The sequence below is a fragment of the Bos taurus genome, chromosome 24 (assembly GCF_002263795.3).
Source record: "Bos taurus isolate L1 Dominette 01449 registration number 42190680 breed Hereford chromosome 24, ARS-UCD2.0, whole genome shotgun sequence".
Classification (NCBI taxonomy): domain Eukaryota; kingdom Metazoa; phylum Chordata; class Mammalia; order Artiodactyla; family Bovidae; genus Bos; species Bos taurus.
Window position 1 is genome coordinate 43,217,742 of NC_037351.1, and position 20,571 is coordinate 43,238,312.

At 41.2% G+C, this 20,571-nt stretch overlaps 1 protein-coding gene across 13 annotated transcripts in view; it reads left to right on the forward strand.

Annotated features, from left to right (window-relative positions):
* The window catches only part of SEH1L (SEH1 like nucleoporin), a 96,867-nt gene that overhangs the window by 21,068 nt on the left and 55,228 nt on the right, over positions 1–20,571 (forward strand). For 11 of the 13 annotated variants that reach the window (XR_009492660.1, XM_059880767.1, XM_059880769.1 and 8 more), the window contains 11 exons: positions 2,177–2,347; positions 6,360–6,527; positions 7,615–7,740; positions 9,760–9,935; positions 11,885–11,934; positions 12,730–12,850; positions 14,289–14,437; positions 17,418–17,778; positions 18,207–18,350; positions 19,463–19,527; positions 20,098–20,307. Coding sequence is in view for 12 of the 13 variants with exons in the window: in XM_059880767.1 (XP_059736750.1) it covers positions 2,177–2,347; positions 6,360–6,527; positions 7,615–7,740; positions 9,760–9,935; positions 11,885–11,934; positions 12,730–12,850; positions 14,289–14,437; positions 17,418–17,778; positions 18,207–18,350; positions 19,463–19,527; positions 20,098–20,307 (1,741 nt within the window). In the remaining variant the exon portion in view is untranslated. Of the gene's footprint in view, positions 1–1,818; positions 1,904–2,176; positions 2,348–6,359; positions 6,528–7,614; positions 7,741–9,759; positions 9,936–11,884; positions 11,935–12,729; positions 12,851–14,288; positions 14,438–17,417; positions 17,779–18,206; positions 18,351–19,462; positions 19,528–20,097; positions 20,308–20,571 lie in introns of those variants that run through there. The other 2 variants (XM_010818972.4, XM_059880771.1) reach the window with 2 other exon arrangements.

The following is a 20,571-nucleotide window of genomic DNA, read 5'->3' on the forward strand; positions in this document are numbered from 1 at the left end:
GAGATGAATCTGCACACATACCTTGTGTTCACACTCTAGAAGGTGCTGGATCTTGGTGTTGAGGTGCAGTTGGTAAAGGGGGTGTGAGACATCCACCTTAACTGAATCCCTGCCGTGGGGCTGCTTCAAGCTCTACCTGGAATTACAGCTTTGAAATTCAATGGGGGGTCTACTCTTCCCTTTCAGCTGGTCAGATAACAGCTAATGTTGCCTGAGTGCTTTCCATGTGCCAGTGCTCTTCTGGGTGCACGTTAAGTGACTTGATCCTCACAGCAGTCCTCTGAGGCAAGTGCGCTGATGATCCCCATTTTACAGATGAGGCCACATGCAGGCTGCACAGCTAGGAAGTGAGAGCACTGAGATTTAGGCCGTTTGGCATCAGAGTCTGGGCTCTTTTCCTGTACATACTTTGAGTATAGTTCTTTGTTACGGTCAGGTTGCTCGGTGGCATGGGGGAGAGCTCTGGTCACTTAATCTTTATGATGGAAGGACAGTGAGTTGGGTCTGAGGGATTCAGGGTGGGTGACAGTCTGTCACATGGACACAGTCCAGCAGTTCACTGCTAGTGTGTGGTGTAGACAAAGGGTTGCTTTTTACTCTCAGGTAGCATCTTTTCAGCTCTTAGAGCTAAGTCTTTGGTTTATTTTTCCAAGATTGAGAAACTCTTGAGATTTTTCTCCATTTAAACTTTGTTCATTGTGGACACAGGTAGAATTAGGGGTAGTTGAATGCCGAGGATAGGTTTCAAGGAGATGGCAAGAGAACTGTGGAGACGTCGCTGAATTTGACAGGCCAGTCCTGATTAATTAAAACAAGTGTGCAAGTAGTGTTCAGGGCCAAGCCAGAAAACATGGGATGAGTGACAAATAAGGTGTGCAAGGAGGCAATTAAGTATAGGAGAGAGAGTGGTCTTTGTGTGATAAACAGAAGGAAGGGTGGGTGTTTTATTCTCTGCACAGAGAGATAACAGCGTTTCCAAAGGTAGAGACAAAAAAGTGAAAAGGGCATCCATGGAGGGTCACTGAGCAGTACTTTAGAGGAGGTAGAAGGTCAAGTTGTAAGAGGATGTCTTTTTCCCACCAGGCTAAAACTAGGAGTAGAGCCTGTTAAAGTCCGAAGTGTGCTGTGCCTGTCAGCATTCAACAACCGTTGAATGGATAAAGTTAAGGAGTTAAATTTGTTAGAGGAACTGTATGCAATAAATCCTGGGATAAAGGAAAGTGAAAGGAGTGGTTTCTGTAAAATAGGGCCTTATGCTGAGCAGGCTTTGGTGATGGGATTCGTGACCTAAGGAGGACGGAGACGGAGGAAGGCAATTAAGGACCGACCGTCTCATCTTGTCCCTCTCCACCTGGGACCAACCTTACTGCCCCACACAGGAGACTCAGTGTAGCGCGCGCCCATGATAAGACTTCTAACGGGAGCGCTCTAGGTGTAAACGTGAGGCAGGTGGCCACACACGTCAGTGTCTGCTCCCGTAGGGACAATGCCAACACTTCCGACCCGAACTCGGGGGTGTGTCAGTTGTCCTGTCCACCCGAAGTAGGTCTTTGCGCACAGTGCCGCCTCTGGCTACAGGTAAAGCAGGCGCCGCGCCCTTGCGCCGGCCGCGGCTTCCCGCTTCAAATCCGGACGCTCACCCTCAGCGAATCAGCGGGCTCGCCCCTTCGCGCCACCCAATCCAAAGCCGGCTCGGAGTCCCCGCCCCTCGGCCCGTGCCGCGAACCGACGTAAATCGGAGGGGCGCGCGGTACGGCCGGGAAACCGTGAGGGGACGCGCGCACGCGCGCTGTCGGGACACCCCCCCCCCCCCCCCCCCGCCCCAACCCCACCACGGACGCCTGACCGGTTCCTCAGCGGACCTTCAGCCGGCTGGGCTGCAGCGTCTGGCGTCGCGCGCTTGGTGAGGGGTAGTTGGTCGGGGAGGGCGATTCGGGCTGCCGTAAGAGTGGGGCCTCCGGAACGAGGTTATCTTGTTCGGGGCCTGGTCCCGCCCCCCTCTCCCCACACGACGGCCCCCGCTCACTGGCCGGGCCAGGCGCGGGTGACGCGCTGCGGTCCAGCGGGTGAGGCCGTGTCCCAGTGGCTCCTGGCTTCGTGCGAGTCGTTTCACGGAAAAAACGGGAAGAGAGACAGTGTTTGAGGTAGCTCTACTTTTGTTTTCTCCCGACGGCAGACTTTGTTCCCCGAAGCATGAGGTCCCTTTCGAGGCAGTCGCCTGGAGGACAGCTCTTTTTATGACTGTGTTTTCACTCGCTGTTAGCATTTTGAGGTCACTTGACTGGAGCTTTTCCTGTTCCAAGATCAACTTTTTCTCCGGACTTCAGTTTTTAGGGCAGACTTTAAGGTAAGCTTTGAAAACTGCTATGCTAAAGTACCTATCTAATGATAAAGAGTATCTTAGAACTTTGGGGAAGTTTGACGTTGCTTTTTCCCCACAGCTGATATTTTTTTGCCCGTAGATTTCTGGTCCACAGCTGCAGGCCGTGATATTGTATGTATCTAGGCTTGAAAGCAATTAAGTATTAGTAAACTCGAGCAAGAAGTTTTGAAGTTATTGCTTTAGGGAAATATCCAGAGAAATCTCCAAGGTGGCTGGTTAGTTCAAATGTAGTGAAAGGAAAGACAACATCCTACTGATTTGGTTTAAGGTGAGACGGAGGCTTGGTAATGCAGTACAGATGGAAATTAGGAGATCTTCTCTTCTAGGAAAGCTTTAGGATGGGTTAGAATAAGTGTAATCCTGTTCTGGAAAAGAGAGACTGGGCATTAGATTACATCTGGAGGAATCTTCCCTTGGATGGTGTTACTCTTGCACCTGCAGCAAAGCTCTTCTACACTTAATACTGTATCCGAGTGGATTGTTAGCTTCCTGAGGGCAACCACCTTATTTACTGTTGTTTTGCTTCATGCAGCCAAACAAAGTTGTCTTTCACGGTTTCTGTTTAATAGTGATTGTTGTATGAATGACCTTTGCTTAATATTTCAATTTTCTTGGATTTGTTTCCTTCTAAGCTGAGATCACTCTTAAAGAGTTAATGTATATTTTGAAGTGTTAAATATGTTTGTAAATGCGTAACTTAGTAGCTACAAGACTAGATTTGAGGAGCCTACCTGGATGACTTGGTCAGGATTTTAAAGTGTGATGGATGGATAGGCAAGGCTTCTGCTCTTAGTAGAAAGAAATCTTTTTAGTGGAAGAAGACAGACAAATACAAAAAGGCAGTCATCAGTCTAGCAGAAAATAAAATGACTGTGATGGACTATGGGGCTAGGTTTCACTTAATGATAAGGGATCGCCTCTTTTATAAAGTGACATTTGAATTGAGGTGAATGTTGGGAAGGAGCTAGCTGTGCAGACATCTCAAGGAATATTCTAGGCTCCAGGGCAGGGATGTGCTTGGGTGTTACAGTAACAGGTGCAGGAGGCTGGGACATGTGGAAGATGAGGTGGTTCATTGAAGTTTTCAGGAAGGGTATGGTACCTGGCTTATGTTTGATGGTCCTTTTGATTGCCGTGCAGAAGATTAATTGTAGGGTGGTGAGAACTGAAGCGTTGAGACTGGTCAGGAGGCCTTTCTGTTGGGTAGAGTGGTTGTAGCAGAGTCAGAAAGATGGAGAGTGATTCTGGGTTTGTTTTAGACAAGCCCTGTGTTTTCCTCAAAAATAAGATTCACAAGTGTGTTTTGATTGCCTGTGGTGTTTTCACTGCATTTAAATTGGTTCAAGTGGAGTCTGGTTTCTAGTTGATCTCTCTTCTTAGAGGCCTGTCGTCTGACAGTGTGTGTCATTGAAGGCATTTGAGTTTGAGATTCGTCTGTATAAGGTGTGCACTGCATTATGTAGCTGAGGTCAGGGTCCTGGGTGTCCCTAACATGGAAGGGGAGGCTGTCAGATGAGATGTTTGGCTGTGTGTGGGGTGGGGTGGGGATGGGTAACGTGCAGAGGAAGGATGGGACAGGTTTTCCACTTCCTGCATCCTAATGTGGGAGAGTTTGAACGTCTTTATAGGAATCAAGAAGAGGAATTAGACCTGTCAAAGAGAGGAAAACACTGGGGCATGATCTGAGATGTGGTGGGTGCTTACGCGATAGGTGGTGATGAATTTGCTTGTATTAACTCAGTTTGAAAACCTTCCTTTCTTCAGCAGATTTATTGAGGGTCTACTTTGTAGGGGACTGCTTTAGATAGGAATTCACTGTGACACAGGCCCAGTCTCTGCCCTCATGGCGCTCACATTCTGGTGTGGGAGAGGGTAGTTAAACGGGTGAACTGTAAAGAGAAGAGTAAGCAGTGCCAGGAAACAGGCATGCCGTGCCTGACTGTACTGGTTGGTGGGGACATGGGCCCTGAAGGTTTGGTCTGAGCAGTGGGAGAACGGAGTTGTCATTTTCTCTGTGGGGAGGATTGAAGAGCGGTTTTTCTTGAGGGGGTTGCCATGAAGTGGAGTCAAGGTTGAAGTTTCAGGTGCCTGTTGGATATCCATGTGAAAATGTCAGGTAGGTAGTTGAATATCTGAGGCTCAAGGGAGGGGCCCAGGCTGGTATATAAAACTTCCAAAGTGAGGGCAGTCATCTAGTGAGGCTGGATAGATAGGGGAACCTGGAGCCAGCCCTGGAGCCTTGCTGTGTGCAGGTCCAGGAGAGGAAGAGGGCCCCAGCAAGGAGGTGAAGCAGCCCCTGGTGAATGTGGGGGTCAGACAGAGGTGCTTTGGAAGCCAGGTGAAAAAAGTATTTCTGTGAGGAAGGAGCGTGAATTTCATTCTGTCAGTTCCAAGACTAGGACTGAAACTTGACCGTGGGATCATGGGGTAGGCAACAGAGAGGTTATTGGTGATGTTGACAAGTGTTTGGTGAGGCCCTGGGATGAAAGCCAACTGGGAGTGGGCTCCAGTGAGGACTGGAGCCGGGTGGACAATAGTGACTCCTGCTGGAGGTCTGAGAGGCAGAGGGAGCATGGACAGAGGTGGTGGTAGCTCCAGGGGATAGCTGGGCTGAGGTTGAGGAAGGCTTCTTTGTGTGGGGGCACTGCACCAAGAGATGGGACAGTGTTGAGGAGGAGAGACTGGTGTTGGAGTGGGAGGGGTGGGCTTCTGCCAGGAGTGTGGATAACTTCATCTATGCTCAGGTAAGTTTAGTAGGTTTCTACTGATCTTAAGACTTTTCCTACTTTGTTGAGTAATTGGATTAGTCTGTAATACCTAAACTCACAGATGAGTGATTTGTCACTGAACCTAGCACAGTCCTGCATTTTATCCATCTTACCAGTAGTGGCAGTGCTTAGAATATCCTTCCAGGCTCTAAGCCCTCTTTCTTCCTCTCCTTTCAGCTGATGGGATTAGGCCAGACTTCCTAATACACCATTTAAGACTTATGGAACCTGCTCCATGGTTTTGCTTACCTGTTGCCTGAATACAGTGGAGCATCTCTTATGGTCACCATACACTTAGTGTTTAGAACAGTTTGGAATTAGTCCTGGGCATGAATCTTACTAATTGCACAACCTTAGATAAATTTAGCTAGTTTAGTCTCTGAGTTTGTTTTTTTAGTAAATTGAGGATAAGTGAGTTAAGGTAGTGGGTATGCAATAAATCTTAAATCTCTCCCACCACTGCTTATGTTTGTCTTTTTTAAAAGCTCCCTTATTTCATACTTTGCCTATGAAAGTCCTTCTCATTCCTCAAAGTATAAGGCCAGTATCCTCTCATTTTGTTTTTCCTGATTTAATTATTTTCTTCACAACCCTTACATGAGAAGCACTCTGAAATATTTTTGAAATTAAGTGACATCTCCTGAGTACTGCGGTCAAGATCCATGGAGCCCGTGGCCAGCGTGCAGTGGAGGTTCTCCATCAGTACAGGGTGTGCCAGGGTTCCCCAGACCTAGCCTTTGTGTGCCACTTTTACCGTTTCTGTCTTGTCCATGTGCCAGATATACTTTATAAACTTGAACATTTTTCTTTGGAGAGACTCACTTTTTAAACCGTTTACTCATCCTTAATCTCTGAATTCAGGGGCTAGATTTTGCTAGTTCTGTTTTTTCTGTTCCGTGTTAGGATATGTATTCAACTGGTATACTTTTAAGTAATGTCCTGAAATCATCTGTATGTGCCATTGATGTCATGTCTTCTTTGATTCTTTATTAGTAAATTCAAAATTCAAGAGTAATTAAGCTGTTGTATCTCATTGTTTTGTTAATTGTAAGAACATAGTTTGAGGTTTATATTCTCAGCTATAGTATCCCCTTAGTGCTGTTCCAAAAAAAGAATTTTATCAGTTTTCTAAGATTTATGAGACTTCTTAATCATTTGAAAACTTTTATAGTAATATTTGATATATAAGAATACTTTTATTGTTGCAGTGAGATGGAAGATTTTCGAGGTATAGCCGAGGAGTCATTTCCAAGCTTTTTAACCAGTTCATTACTTGGTAATAGTGGGATTCTGGAAAATGTCACTCTTTCTTCAAATCTTGGCTTGCCTGTTGCTGTTTCCACACTTGCTAGAAATAGATCCAGCTCTGAAAACAGGTACGAATTGTTTTAACAGATGATTTTTTTTTTTACAGGTCCTTAAAGTCTTTGATATATTGATAGTTCTGTGAAATTTCTCAGTCAAGCTTGAGCTTTTGCTTTATCTGAGGGAGATGACCATTTATGTAAAGTCAACATAGAAGATAAAACCCTCTTTCCTATTCCTTCACCTTATCAGTGGTGGATGGGTAGGTTTGGAATTGAGGACTGGTGACTGTTTGACCTACCAGTGGTTTTTCTGTTCATGGTGTTTTGGCTTTGTATTAGTTCAGCCCCTTGGTAGCTGGTGATTTGAGTTACATCCCCAAATGTGATGTGTATAGTTCACCCATTTTGTGTAATGTGTGACTTTGTCTGGGCTTAAAAATCTAACTTCTGGGTATTCCTGGTGGCTCAGTGATAAAGAATATGCCTGCCAATGCAGGAGACACAGGTTCAATCCCTGATCTAGGAAGATCTGGCATGCCACGGAGTAGCTAAGCCTGTGTACCACAACTATTGAGCCTGTGCTCAGAGCCTGAGATCTGCAACTACTGAGTCCACACACTTCAGTTGCTGAAGCCTGCATGCCCTTAGAGCCTGTGCTCCACAAGAGAAGCCACCTCAGTGAGAAGCTGGTGCACCACAACGAGAGAGTAGTTCCTGCTTGCTGCAACTAGAGCAAAGCCCCTGTAGCAGCAAAGACCCAGTACAACTAAAATAAATATTTTTTTTTTAAAAAAGGCTTTGCATGCTACAGAGAAATCTTTAATTAAAAAAAAAAAACTCTAGCCTCTTTCCCATCTTCTGCCCAACCTAAACATTCTGTATGGAGCATTATCTTTACCTTTGGAATGGAGGGGTTGGATTAACTCTCTAAAAACTTTTAGCTTTACGATTTCCATGAGTTTCTTGTTGAAAATATATGTTCTGCTGCTGCTACACAGGTTTTCAGTGCTTTTCAGGTATGGTGATGGTTTTCAACCCTGTGGGACCTGTTTTTACCCCTGGCGATTGATTTTATAGTCACACAGTCCTATGTCGTGTGAATTTTAAATATGTGTAATTTAATTATTAACAATTGCAACAAAATTTTTGTGTGCAGGTATTCTGATGTCCAGACCTCTTACTTAGTGGAAGGGAAGTTTTCAGTTCCATCGGAGACATCGCCCAGTAGCCAGAGTGAAGATGAGCCGAGAGAGAGGTTACGGCTTGTCTTCTCGGATGATGAGTGAGTTCTTACTTCATCTTGCTTTCACTGTGTTAAGAGCGAGTCTCACTCGGTCTGATGGAAGATGGTCATTGTGTCTCTAATCAATTCTAAGAATCTTTAGCCGTTTTCTTTATATGATATTAATAACATATTTAGTCTTTCAAAATTTTTTTCTAAGAGTAATACATGCTCATTGGGAAAAAATCATAAAATACAGGCAGTTGTAAGAAAGACAGCAAATACCTGTCAACCTACTAACTAGAAAATAGATGTTGATTATCTTTTTATTTAATCTGGACGATTTTCTATGCACATATACATGTACAAGGGGCTTTCCCGGTGACTCAGCGGCAAAGAATCCACCTGCAGTGCAGGAGCCGCAGGAGACATGGGTTCGATACCTGGGTCGAGAAGATCCCTTGGAGGAAAGGCGTGGCAACCCACTCCAGTATTCTTGCCTGGAGAATCCCCATGGACAGAGGAAGGAGCCTGGTGGGTTAAAGTCCATAGAGTCGCAGAGAGTTGGGCACAACTGAAATGACTTAGCACACATGCATAAATACTTTATAAAAATTGTTAACTCTGTATATTCATTCTAGATTTGCTTTATCAAAAGATTTCATTTTTATGGCCGAGTACTACACACAACTACATTTTCTTTGTCCATTTATCTGTCGATGGGCACTTAGGTTGCTTTCATATCTTGGATATTGTAAATAGTGCTGTAGTGAACATAGGGGTGCATGTATTTTTCCAGTTAGTGTTTTTATTTTCTGTGCATAAATACCCAAGAGTGAAATTTCTGGATCATATAGTAATTTTTTAAAATCGATTAATTTAAATTGAAGGATAATTACTTCACAATACCGTGATGGTTTTTGCCATACATCAACATGAATCAGCCACAGGTATACATGTGTTCCCCACCCATCCTAAACACCCTCCCACCTACCTCCCCTCCCTGGGTTGTCCAGGAGCACTGGCCTCGGGTGCCCGGCTTCATGCATCGAACTTGGACTGGTCATCTCTTTGAGGAGCCTTCATGCTGTTCTCCACAGTGGCTGTACCAGTTTACAGTCCCACAGCAGTGTAGGAGGGTTCTCTTTTCTCCACATTCTCTTCACTTGCTGTTTGTTGTCTTTTTTGAAGCTAGCTGTTCTGACACGTTTAAGGGCCTTACCACTTTGTGGTTTTGAGTTGCATTTCCCTGGTGATGATCATCAGTGTTGAGCATCTTTCATGTACCTGTTGGCCATCTGTATGTCTTTGGGACAATGTCTATTCAGTTCTTCTGCCCATTTTTTAATCAGGTTGTTTGTTTTTTGATTCAGCTATCTACTGCAGCTGTAATAAAAAGGTGGAGAAACTAGGATAGAGGGTTAGAACTTGGAATTGATGAAAAAACTATTTTATTTTCATTCATCATGGCCTGGCCCTGGGTACCCATTTGTCACATGATGAATTTGTTATAGTAGCAACTTTTTCCTGAAGTTCCATTCCTCCCCTCCTTTTGCTGGTGAAATGGCCATGGGGAATGGTGAGAGAACCAGGAACTTTTTTAGTAGGTTGGGTGAAAATTGCCTTTAAGGAAGAACCTTTTCATCCGTATAGGAAACAACAGAGGCAGAAGGAAGACAGGGATAAGAACAGTGGCAGGGACAGAAGTATGACTTAAAAGCATTTGTAATTCAGAGAAGTAGCTATTTGGCAAATACCCCAATATCCTTTAAGTCTGTCTTGTTTTTTAAAAAGCTGAGCTTTCCTCTAGATGTGATAGATTCACAGATCTGGGAAAGAAGGAAAAAAAAAAAACAACCCCTCACTTTATCACTTGAGAGGCAGAGTAATAGTGTATTTGGTTTTGGTAGATGTGCATTATTGGGCCAAAATGATGGTGTAGTCCCTCAGACATGGCTGGGTCCAGAAATGTTTTTTTTCCACTGTGTCTACTTTTTGCGAAATAACTGATTAATGGGTATTATAGATATATGCAAGGTAACTAATATTTCATTATTATTTTGTTCCCTAATTTAAAAGTTCTCTCGCTAAGAAAAAGAACCAGACAGAAAATCAGTGTTTGTCAGATGCTGTCCTCAGAGAGTCCGCTTTTCCGAGTGATGGAGCAAGAGCAGAAGAGGAGCAGGCCAGAGCTGCAGAGCCCTTCCTGAATCAGGGTCCTTCCAACAGAGCCTCACCCCTGGGGCAAGAGCAAGGTATGCCACTGGGAGAAATTATTTCTTAATGTGTGTGTTTTAATTTCCTTTTTAAAAATATCTTTTTAAATTGAAATGTAGTTGATGTACAGTTACATAAGTTATAGGTGTATAATATAGTGATCCATTATTTTTAAAGCTTATACTTCATTTATAATTATTATAAAATGTTGGCTATATTCCCCATGATGTACAGTATGTTTTTGTAGTTTATTTTAGACCTACTAATTTGTTCCTTTTAATCCCCTGCTCCTATAATTCCCCTCCCCCTTCTCTCTCCTTACTGGTAACCACTAGTTTATTTTCTGTTTCTGTGAATCTGCTTCTATTTTGTTATATTCATTGGTTTGTTGTATTTTTTTAGATTCCACATATAAGTGATATCACACAGTTTTAATTTCCTTTCTTGTTTTTCTGGCTTTGGACCAATATTTATCTTAAATTATGATACTATAAAAATGCTTTGATTTGGCATTTACTTATTAATGTAATACTTTTGTAAGAGAAGATCTCTTAATCAGTCTCTTCTTCATTGTCCTTTTTGATTAAGCTGAAGTCTCCTTTCTTGTGGAAACCACATTGCTCATTAGGAAGTAAAGTGGTGTGGCTGTGGAAGATAGTTTTGACAGTTCCTCAAAACATGAAACATAGCATCACCACACAACCCAGCGAGTCTAGTCCTAGACATACACCCAAAAGAAGTGACAGTGTGTATCTACAAAAAACTCATATACCTGAGTGTCCATAACTTGACTAGTCACTGTAGCTAAAAAGTGGAGACAATGCAGATAACCATCAGCTAATGTATGGATAAATAAGATGTAGTGTGTCTGTTCAGTAAAGTATTATTCAGCTTTAAAACTGAGTGAAGTACTGGTATGTGCTATAATAGGAAGACCCTTGAAAGCATCTGAGTGAAAGAGAACAGACTCAGAAGGCCATATACTACAAGTCAGTTTATCTGTTGGTACAGATAGGCAGATCCACTAGACAGAGAAATTAGTGGTTGCTAGAGTCTGGGGGACAGGGAGAAGGAGGAGTGACTGTTAGTGGGCACAGCATTTCTTTCTGATGTGATGAAAACATTGTGCAGTTAGTGATAACGGTTGTGCAACTTTGTAAATGTATTAAAAATCATTGAATTATATACTTTAAAAGGGTTAAAGTTTTATATCCGTTAAAAAAAAAAAAAAAACCTCCCCACGTACCTCTCTCACAGTTTGATAGTATAAAGTTTTGTCACACTTGCTTCATCTTTTCTGTTTTTAATTACCTTTTCCTCTGATACTTAAGAAGTCCAGACATCATTTTATTCCTATGTATACTAGTTTGCATCTCTAAAATATGAACATTTTCCTGGATAACCACCGTGCTATTATTGATGCATATGGTACCCTGGTCCATATTTTACTGATTATCTCGGTTGAGTTGCTTGAATTGGGGTCCGTGGAAGGGTCCATTGTGTTTTGCTTCATTTGCTGTGGTGTCTTTAGGCCTGTCCTCTTGGAGCTGTCCTACTGTTTGCTCACTCACGGTGTCATTCTCCTTGATTCTGTCTTTCCCACGTCCTCTGTAAAGCAGAAGTTAGCTTTAAAGACTTAATCAGATTCCTATTCAGGTGTTTTTGGTATGTGTATAATTTTTTAAGCTTTTCTAACATTTTTTTTAATTTAATTTTATTTAACTTTACAATATTGTATTGGTTTTGCCATATATCAAAATGAATCTGCCACAGGTGTACATGTGTTTCCCTTTTCTACCATTTTTAATTTAACGTTTTAAAATTTAACTGCCAGTAATGGGCTTCTATACTATCATTTAAAAGTGCTCTATTCTATTTAAAGGGGAAAATTGTTTAGTTTGTTAATTTGCTATTAATATTTTTGAGAGTTGTTAGGTATTGATAAAATACCTTGGTATGTCAGTTTTTGTTTTTGTTTTCTTAACAGACTCACCTATTGATTTTTGTTCACAATCCTGGATGAATAAAGAGAATAAGGTAATCTTTTATATGCTACCAATTTCTATTGTTAGGAGAGTAAAAGTTCCTGTTTCACAAGTATGAATGCTGAGTACCGTTAATATTAGGTAGAAGTCTTCTACTTGTGAACTGCTATAAATAACCAGGAAGTGGGGAATAGGGCTGGCCTGGGACTCCCTGAGTCTCCAGGGCTGTCTGCACCGCTGCTCTGCCTGGTTCCATGCCGGATCCTCTGGAGTACTGGCTCTATGGGGTGAGGGTTCTGCTTTGTTTGGTTTATTGCATTCTGAGTCCCCAGCACAGAGCTGGCACTCTATCATCTGTTGAATGGTAGGGAGGATGAATTTGTTTGTAGGCAACCTGAGTGTACACTTTTAACATTTCATGACCAAAAAGAAGAGCGTCATCTTTCTTTCAGTGTAGAGTTAAAAAACTAACAAAAAATCTCAGTTTTAATGAGCTCACTTGGGTCCGTCCTCCCCTCTGTAAATCACTGTACCAGGTGGTGGGTTGGGGTAAAACTTCATTCTGTGAGCCTCTGGACCTTACATCTGCTTCTTTGTGTGCATGCCTCTGGGCATCAGTGTGTGTATGTATACAGATATAGAGATGTGACTGAACCATATCACGTGCCCCCCTGAATTGAAAAGAGACCGACTCCTTGAAGGACAGATGCTTATAAATGTAAACAAAATACTTTAAAATCTTACAAAAAGGAAATGCAATTTTTATTTTACTTTTGTAAGAATTTTTTTAACATTATTTTTGTAAAATAATTGAATTTTATTTCTCACTTTGTTTTATTTCTTACAGATTGGTGTTCCTGACGTGGGAAAACATTTTGAAAAGAGGAATCCAAACAGTGACTTAAGCCTTACTAGTTTCCTAGAAAACGAGAAACTGATATCACTTGCCAGCTTGGAAGATTCTTCTGGTAGCGTCACGAAACTTGGCTCATCTTTTCCTCGTCCTGAGCTTGTCGCTCCGTTTGTTTCTGCCACCTCGTTGCCGTAGTGATTGTGCAGCTGTTTCTCTGCCTTCTTTACCGCTTATCCACCAGCACTCAAATGGCCACTTCCATTAAGCGATGGGAGTTAACTTTTTTTTTCTTTATAGCACTCCTGATAGGCTTACTCTCTCATCTCTCTGTTGAGAATCATTACCGTATAAACAGATGAAGCACTATGCTAAGACATTGGGGTTCAATGAAATATTTTGCCCCTGCACTCTGAAGGTCCTGCCAAGTGGGCAAAGAGATGCATGGCTCCCCTCTGTGTGAAGTGTGTCTCAATGATACAAACTGTGTGGGGGTCATAGGAGGGTGACAAGTTAATTCTGACTGAGGAATGTGTCTGTGAGGCTTCAGTGAAAGGAAAGGTCATTTTTCCTCTTTGAGAAAGGAGGCCTCTGATAGGCCTTAACATAGACACTGGAATAAATGTACATTTAATAGGAAGGAACGGCTTTAGCAGAGACCCTAAGGTGGGGGCATAGAGACATTTGGAGAGTAGCCAGTGCTTTTGTGTGGCAGGTTTATAGCACCTATGTGAAGATGAACTTGGGAATAAACCCAGAAAGTAGGCAGAGACCAAATTATCCATGGCTTTGGAGGCCATGCTGGTGGGCTAAGTGGGATAAATTGAGACTGTAAAATCAAAATGGGTTTTGCTGCTAAAATTTTAAAAATACTTTTAGATTATGAAATTGTAGATGAGGAATTGTTGACCTGAATTTATACAGGTTCTTATTTTAGCATGCTAGATTCTCAGAGGCAGTAGGAAAATTACCCTCTTGAAAAGGCTCACAATACTGTTACAGGTGGTTGACAGTTGTAGTTTTATCCTGCCCTTGCCAGGCTGTGTGTAGAACATTGAGAAGCAGCGCCACTGTTGTTTTATTTGTCTGTTTGTAACTTTCTGGGTTTAATGGAAGTTAATTGTTTATCATATCAGTACTCAGCTTTGTTACATCTTTTTTTTGTTGTTCATTTTTAAGATCAGATACTGTTTGAGGTTTCATATTAGCATTAACCATTAATTCACTGGGATTTAGTTTTATTTCTCCTGTGGCAGGCTCATCTGTCCTTTGTTGATAGTTGCTCATTTGCCACACTGCTTTCTGAATAAACGGCGCTTTTCCCATGGCCACACTTGCCGTATCCTAACTTCCGATGTTTGGTGGTGGCTGCTTCTGTGTTGTCTTCTCAATGAAGGTTAAGTATTTAGTTTGGTTAAATATTAGAGTGCTTTTAGTGATTTATAGATGAAAACTATGGTTTTTTTCATGTCAGATGTTTAGACAGAATCACATGGACTGTTGATGTAAATGGTTTATCAACCTTATTGATTACTTTTCCTCCATTTTACTGATAGATGATGATATTGATGATGAAGAGTTTTATGATGATCATTTGGAGGCTTATTTTGAGCAACTGGCGATTCCAGGAATGATGTATGAAGACCTAGAAGGACAGGAACCTCCAGAAAATTATTTTAAGTTACCTACAAGTGATCCTAGTCAGGTATTTTCCAGTCTTTATGGTTTTTCAGAAATTTGACATTAGAAAATTATTACTGGACTCATTAGAAAATTAACATAAAACTTCTGTTGGATTTCCTTGGGCTTTATTTTCCCAGATACAAACTGATGAGAAATGCCCTTCCTGTTCTTTCCTGCTGCTTCTTACCTTTCCCTCACCTGCAGAAAAATTAAAAGAGTGATGCACTGAACGTCTGTATACTCCTGTCCAGGTCAACCAGTTGTGAACATTTTTGCCATCTTTGTGTTTTCTTTGTCCTTCCAAAAAGTAGTTTTTTTACTGAGTCATTTGAAAGGTGCAGATATTTTACCCTAACACTTCAGTGTTTACTTCCTGTGAATGAGGACATTTTCCTACATAATCCCAATTTTTATTTGCCTAATGTAACTTTGATGTGATTTAAATGAATACATAGTCTATGTTCACATTTATCCACTGTCTACAGATGTCCTTTTATTTCTTTGGTTTTAGATCCAGGCTTTGATCGGGGGTCACACTTGTATTTGGTTGCCGTGACATGGATGTCTTTCATGTCATTAAACTTTTTGTAAAGTTTAGTCCTGTTGTTTTGTAAAATGATCCATATGCTAGATATATGTGACTGCTTTCCCCTCCTGATTAAACATACCCGCTGTGTGAACAATTGAAACATAGAGGGCAGTGTTGTGCACTTGGATTACATCCTCAGGAAAGGCCTGTCGTTCCATTTGTTTCCTGTTGGTGGTGCTCTTTGACCATCTTGATGAATGTGGTGTTCGATTCCTCCTCCTCCTTTGTTATCAGGAGGTGGTCTGTGGGATTTCGTGTTCTTTCTTTGCATCCTCCTGAAACCCTGTCTCCTGAGAGACCTTTGGATTGCTTTTATTTTTTTTCCTGTCTCACATTTCCTTACTCTCAAGTTTTGCTGGGTTACAGTGTCCAAGTACAGAGACCTCTGTTTTTGTGTTTAGGTGTACAAGCTGTCAGAGGAGCTGTAATGACCCCCTGCCTTTGTTGTTGTTGTTTTTTTTTAACTAGTGACTTTCAGTTGCAATGAGGGGTTGCTCTGCTTCATTAGAAGCCCTGACCTGGAATGGGTTGCCAACCAGTGGCTTTGCTCCAGGTTTCCTCCCTGTGCCGTCCTGTCCTCCTCTGCATGTCACTGTCAGTCACAGTCCCATAGGTGGTAACTTTGCCCTGTTAGCCTGAAGAGCATTCTTTCTTCAGCATTGTTTTCAGGTGCTTTGTGGAGGAGACAGCTGGTTTCCTGCGTTCTGGTTCTTTTTCATCTTTGCTAGTATTCTATATGAAAAATAGTTTTAAATGTCAGTTCTTTGTCTCCTTTGTCTCTCCGCCCTCCCCCCATTGGAATATTCATATTTTAACTTGCTTTTTTAAACTTCCTATGTTGAGATACTTTGATCATTGTGCACTTTTTTTTTTTTTTTTTTTGACTTGAACAACAGATGCATATCTCCTCACAGTTCTGGAGGTGGGGAGTCCGGATCCAGGTGTGAGCAGGGTGGGCTCCTGTGGCTTCTCTCCTTGGAGATGGCAGCTTCTCCTATGACCTCACTGGGTCTCCCTTTCTTGGTCCTCTTATATTTCAGGCTTTTGGTAGTTTTTCAGGTGTTTATGATAGTTTCCTAGGGCTGCCAGAACAGATTACCAAAGTTTTGTAACTTCAAACAACAGAAATTTACTTGCTCACAGTTCTAAAATGTTGACAGGGCCAAGTGCCCCCCAGTCTCCTTCCTGCCTCTTGCAGCCTCTGTGGGCCTGGTGTCCTTAGTTCATGGCCACATCGCTCCACTGCCTGCTCCATCTTCACATGGCCTGTCCCTGTCTTTCTGTTCCCTCTGAGGTCTCCTCCTCCTTTCTCTTGTAAGGACACCGCTTGTGGGGTTTAAGGCCCACCCCAATTTCAGGATGTTCTCGTCTCAAGATCTTCAGCTTAGTTGCATTTGCAAAGACCCTATTTCTGAATAAGGCCACAGTTTGCAGGTACCACCTGGGCATAAGACTTGGACACATCTTTTCAAAGAGACAGAGTTTAACCCACAAAAGTGTTCCACTAAGAAGTTATTATTCACTGAAGAATATAAAACTGTCTATCTGTATTTTCTCCTATTGCTTTTACATCTAAATCTTTAAGTCATTTGGAGTTTATTTTGAGATAAAGTGGAGATTGTTTATTTTTTGTATAAAAAATTGTTGGAAAATCACCAAGTTAATAAGTGATTTCACTAGAATTTAAATGTATGACCATATTTCAAAGTCAGTATCTTATCTTTTATATAGAACTATCTCTGTGTAGTATTCTGACTTTGAAAAGCCTTATCTGTGAAGCTGTTTTTATTGTTAAACATCTCATAGCAGAGAAGCCTATTAAAGGCTTCGCTGGCACTTGATAGTTAGCAGTGGCTGAATATCTGAGAAGAGTGTTGTGGGCACACAATTCCCTTTCAGCAGCTATTATTCTAGGAAAGAGTGTGGAGTGCCATTTGGGAAGGACTGTTGGAGAGTGTGTTTTCGAGGCCATGGCTTAATCTGTGTCTAATGCAATTGTTCTTGGACTCCTGATGGTCGTTTGTTGTATTTGCTATTTTACTCCTATTAAATGTGATTCATTTATGTTTTCAAAGTCTGTTAATCATATTAATTCTTTGAGTCTAGCCACACTGATGGGCTTCCTATCCTTTTAGATAGGGTAGGAAGGTAGTTACAAGAGTTACACTTCTAAAAATCCTGAACTATAGTGAGCACCTTGGCCATACTTTTGGTATCCAAGTCTGTTGGTGTATATTTGCCATTGATTTGGTAAATTCTTTACGATTGGTTCACATACAGTCTAGAAGAATACTGTGTAGTCCGTTCCTTTCTAGAATAAATATTTCATGTCATCTGCGTGACTTTTTTTTTTTTTTTGAAAGAAGTTATGAAAAACAAAACTTATTTCTGGTCTATTATTTACTTTTTAAAGGAAAGTGGAAGAGCAGAAGTTCTGGTGAAGTCTCTTAGGACTCCTAATACAAAACTTAACCCCATTGACTTTAATGACACAAATGCCAGTAAAGATGATTTTGATTTGATGGATTCTCTAAAGCTAGAGGAAGTGTCTCCTCATCAAAATAAGCATTTGACGTCAGACTCAGAAACTGTTTTGCCTGTGGATAGATTTTTAGACACTGAAATGCCTCAAGTGTCCATTCAAACAAATGTGGATGTAGCATCTTTGAAGCCTGTTAGTGACAATGCATTTAATTCCACTGATGCTCCGTGGTCACCCACCAGTGAAAGGCAAACCTGTGAATGTTACGAGTTGGTTGGAAAGACCAAGGACCGTGAGTGGGCCTTTGTTTCTTTTTTCTTTTTAAATAAAAATAAGAAATATATAAAATACTTATACACATTTTGAATATACTGTATTTCCAAGTGGAACTTGTGTAATCTTTCGTATTAAAGTATATACATGTTCTGTGGATTTAAAAATGGTGTACTTATTCACAGATCTGGTGGAACAGTGCCTTTGTCAGTGTTTGTCATCTTCTCCTTCCTCCCTCATCCTCTGTGATGGAGTTTACTGGGACTAAGGCTGGCGATTTCACCATCAGAGAGAGGCTTTCCTTTTGGGGAAATGGGTTTGCTAATTTTGGGCAGATTTCAATACCATTGATAACTAAGATAAGTCAGCTAAATGAAATTATATAAGAATATCATATCATTTTGCTTGTTGTGTGTCATTGGATGTGTTTGGAATTCTCTTTTCTAGAAGCGGACCCACCACAGAGTGTGGTCTATCAGGATGAGGAGGGCAGATGGGTCACTGATCTCGCCTATTACACACCTTTTGATAAAGAACAAGATTTCAATGTGTCTCTCAGTAATGAACTGAGTGAAGACTTCCGATCTGGCTGTAAGTGTTCTGGTAGCCTCTGCTTTTAACTGTTTTCATTGTTTCTGACGGTCTTCTGAGGTTAGTCTGTCATCCTGGTGGGCCACATCAAATCCCTTTTGGAGGATGTGCTTAGCTCCTCGTTTGTTTCTTTAGGAACAGGGGCTCACGTCCATCATTGCTCATCACTGGGACTGAGCCAAGCCTTCCCTAATCGAGGACAGCAAGTCACTTTAGCACCTGTGCGTTGCAGTTAGTACACCTTAGGCTTTACTTTCTCACTTTATAAATTGTCTTGAACAAAAGAACTACTCTGATAGAAGTTACAAAAGCGAATCCATTTTAGAATAAAAGTTCATAATGTAGAAATGAGAGAAAAGTGACGAGAAAGATAAATGAGATCTCAGAGGATGAGAGCATTAGGAACCTCGGTCAGGTTTGTTAATTCTAATGCCTTAGGCAGGGTCATTTACTGTCCAGTCTGTCTGTCCCCTTCCCCATCGTGTTACACCTGGCCCTCTGCTCACTCACCTGGCCTTGTGGCCTTGGCCTAGAGATGGAGGGCTGTGTGCCCATTGGTTTCCTAAGGTGAACTGAGTTGCTCAGTTGAAATGTTGAGGAACAGACACTGGTCCCTGTTTGCCCAGGCTGTGGGGTTTACTGGGATGTGGGATTTTGCCTTTCAAAAACTGGGGCAATCCTGGGTGTTGGGACGAATAGGTAGTTCATACTGTGATGAATTTATAGAGGGGCTTTGCAGTCTGATGGTTCCAGATGAAATTCCATGCATATCATGGGCAGCTGCTATAACTCTCGTGTGCCAGATCTGCAAGGCTGAAATTAATGTGAATCTTATAAAAAGCTTACATTGTAGAGCCCTGTTAGTAAGTTAGGGCAAGTTAGTACCTGATGAAATCAGTTGCAGTAGGGGGTTCATTACGAAAAGTTGCAGAACCATGTACTCTTAGGTGCTTAAGGCAGATGTGTCATCAGTTCATTGATGGAAGCTTTCACATATTTCTTTCAGTTTTATTTCTTTACTATTTCATTTTCCTAATTAGCTAAGTTTTATTTATATGCTAATATTTAATTGCACATTAGTATAATATAATTATGTAAACTTCTTTTTTAAGCTGATGCATTGGATTTGATTGCACAAGATGAAGAAGAATTTAATAAAGAGCATCAGTTTATGCAGGTTTGTATTTTATTGACATTAACAACAGTTCAGAATTTTTCTTGTATTTAAATGTAGGTAAAATGTTCATTTCTTTCTGAGAATACATAGTGAGAATACATAGATACATACTATAGAATTACATCTTGATATTCCTTATATTTAGATAGTTTCTGCCTTTTCCTTCATATACTTAATTATTAATTGAAAAATAAATGGCCTACTGAAATAATGGTTATTAATTCACTTAAAACTGCCTTAATAGGTTTCAAAGATATTTCCAGTTTTTAATCATGTTTTAAACTGAGGTAGTGCTATTTGTTTTTATTTGAAGATACATTCCTTTCTAAAGATTTGTATCAATGACAATCAGTATTTGATTAAGCAGTATATTAAAGCAATGTGTATTGTATGTTACTCAAGTACTAAAAATTTCTTCTGGACTTCATTACATTTCTTAGCTGCTTAAGCTTGAATTTGTCCAAACTTTTAAAAAATTTAAGTACTTAAATTTCCTTAGTTAAATTAGTACTTTATGTGTTAGAAAAACAGAAGGCTTGCTGTAGAAATGAAATGATAACTTCTTCCTAGGAAGAAAATATAGATGCCCAGAACATGTCTGTTGCCCTTGGAGATACATCATGGGGAACTTCGGTCAACTGTGGTCTACTGAGGAGATCACTGAGTGCGTCAGATGTGGACAGAGATGATGCCAGTTACTTACGTCTGTCTTTAGGGGAGTTCTTTGCTCAAAGGTCTGAAGCTCTCGGTTGCCTTGGTGGTGGTTACAATGTGAAAAGAGTAAGTACCATGTATATTGGGAGTGGTAAATGCACCAGCCCTTATGTACTGAATGCAGTGACAGTGTAGCCAAATCATAGTGTCTTTAAAGCAGAGACAATAGGGGTGTGGTGGGATGGTGGGAAAAGGTTTCGATTTTTAGTGGTTGTACCCTTGCTCCAGTCCTACCTCTGTCTTTTAACTAGTTCTGTGTCATGGAACAATGTATATAACTCCTCTGTGCCTTAATTTTCCGATTTCTGGGATGGAATACTGTCTTACAGG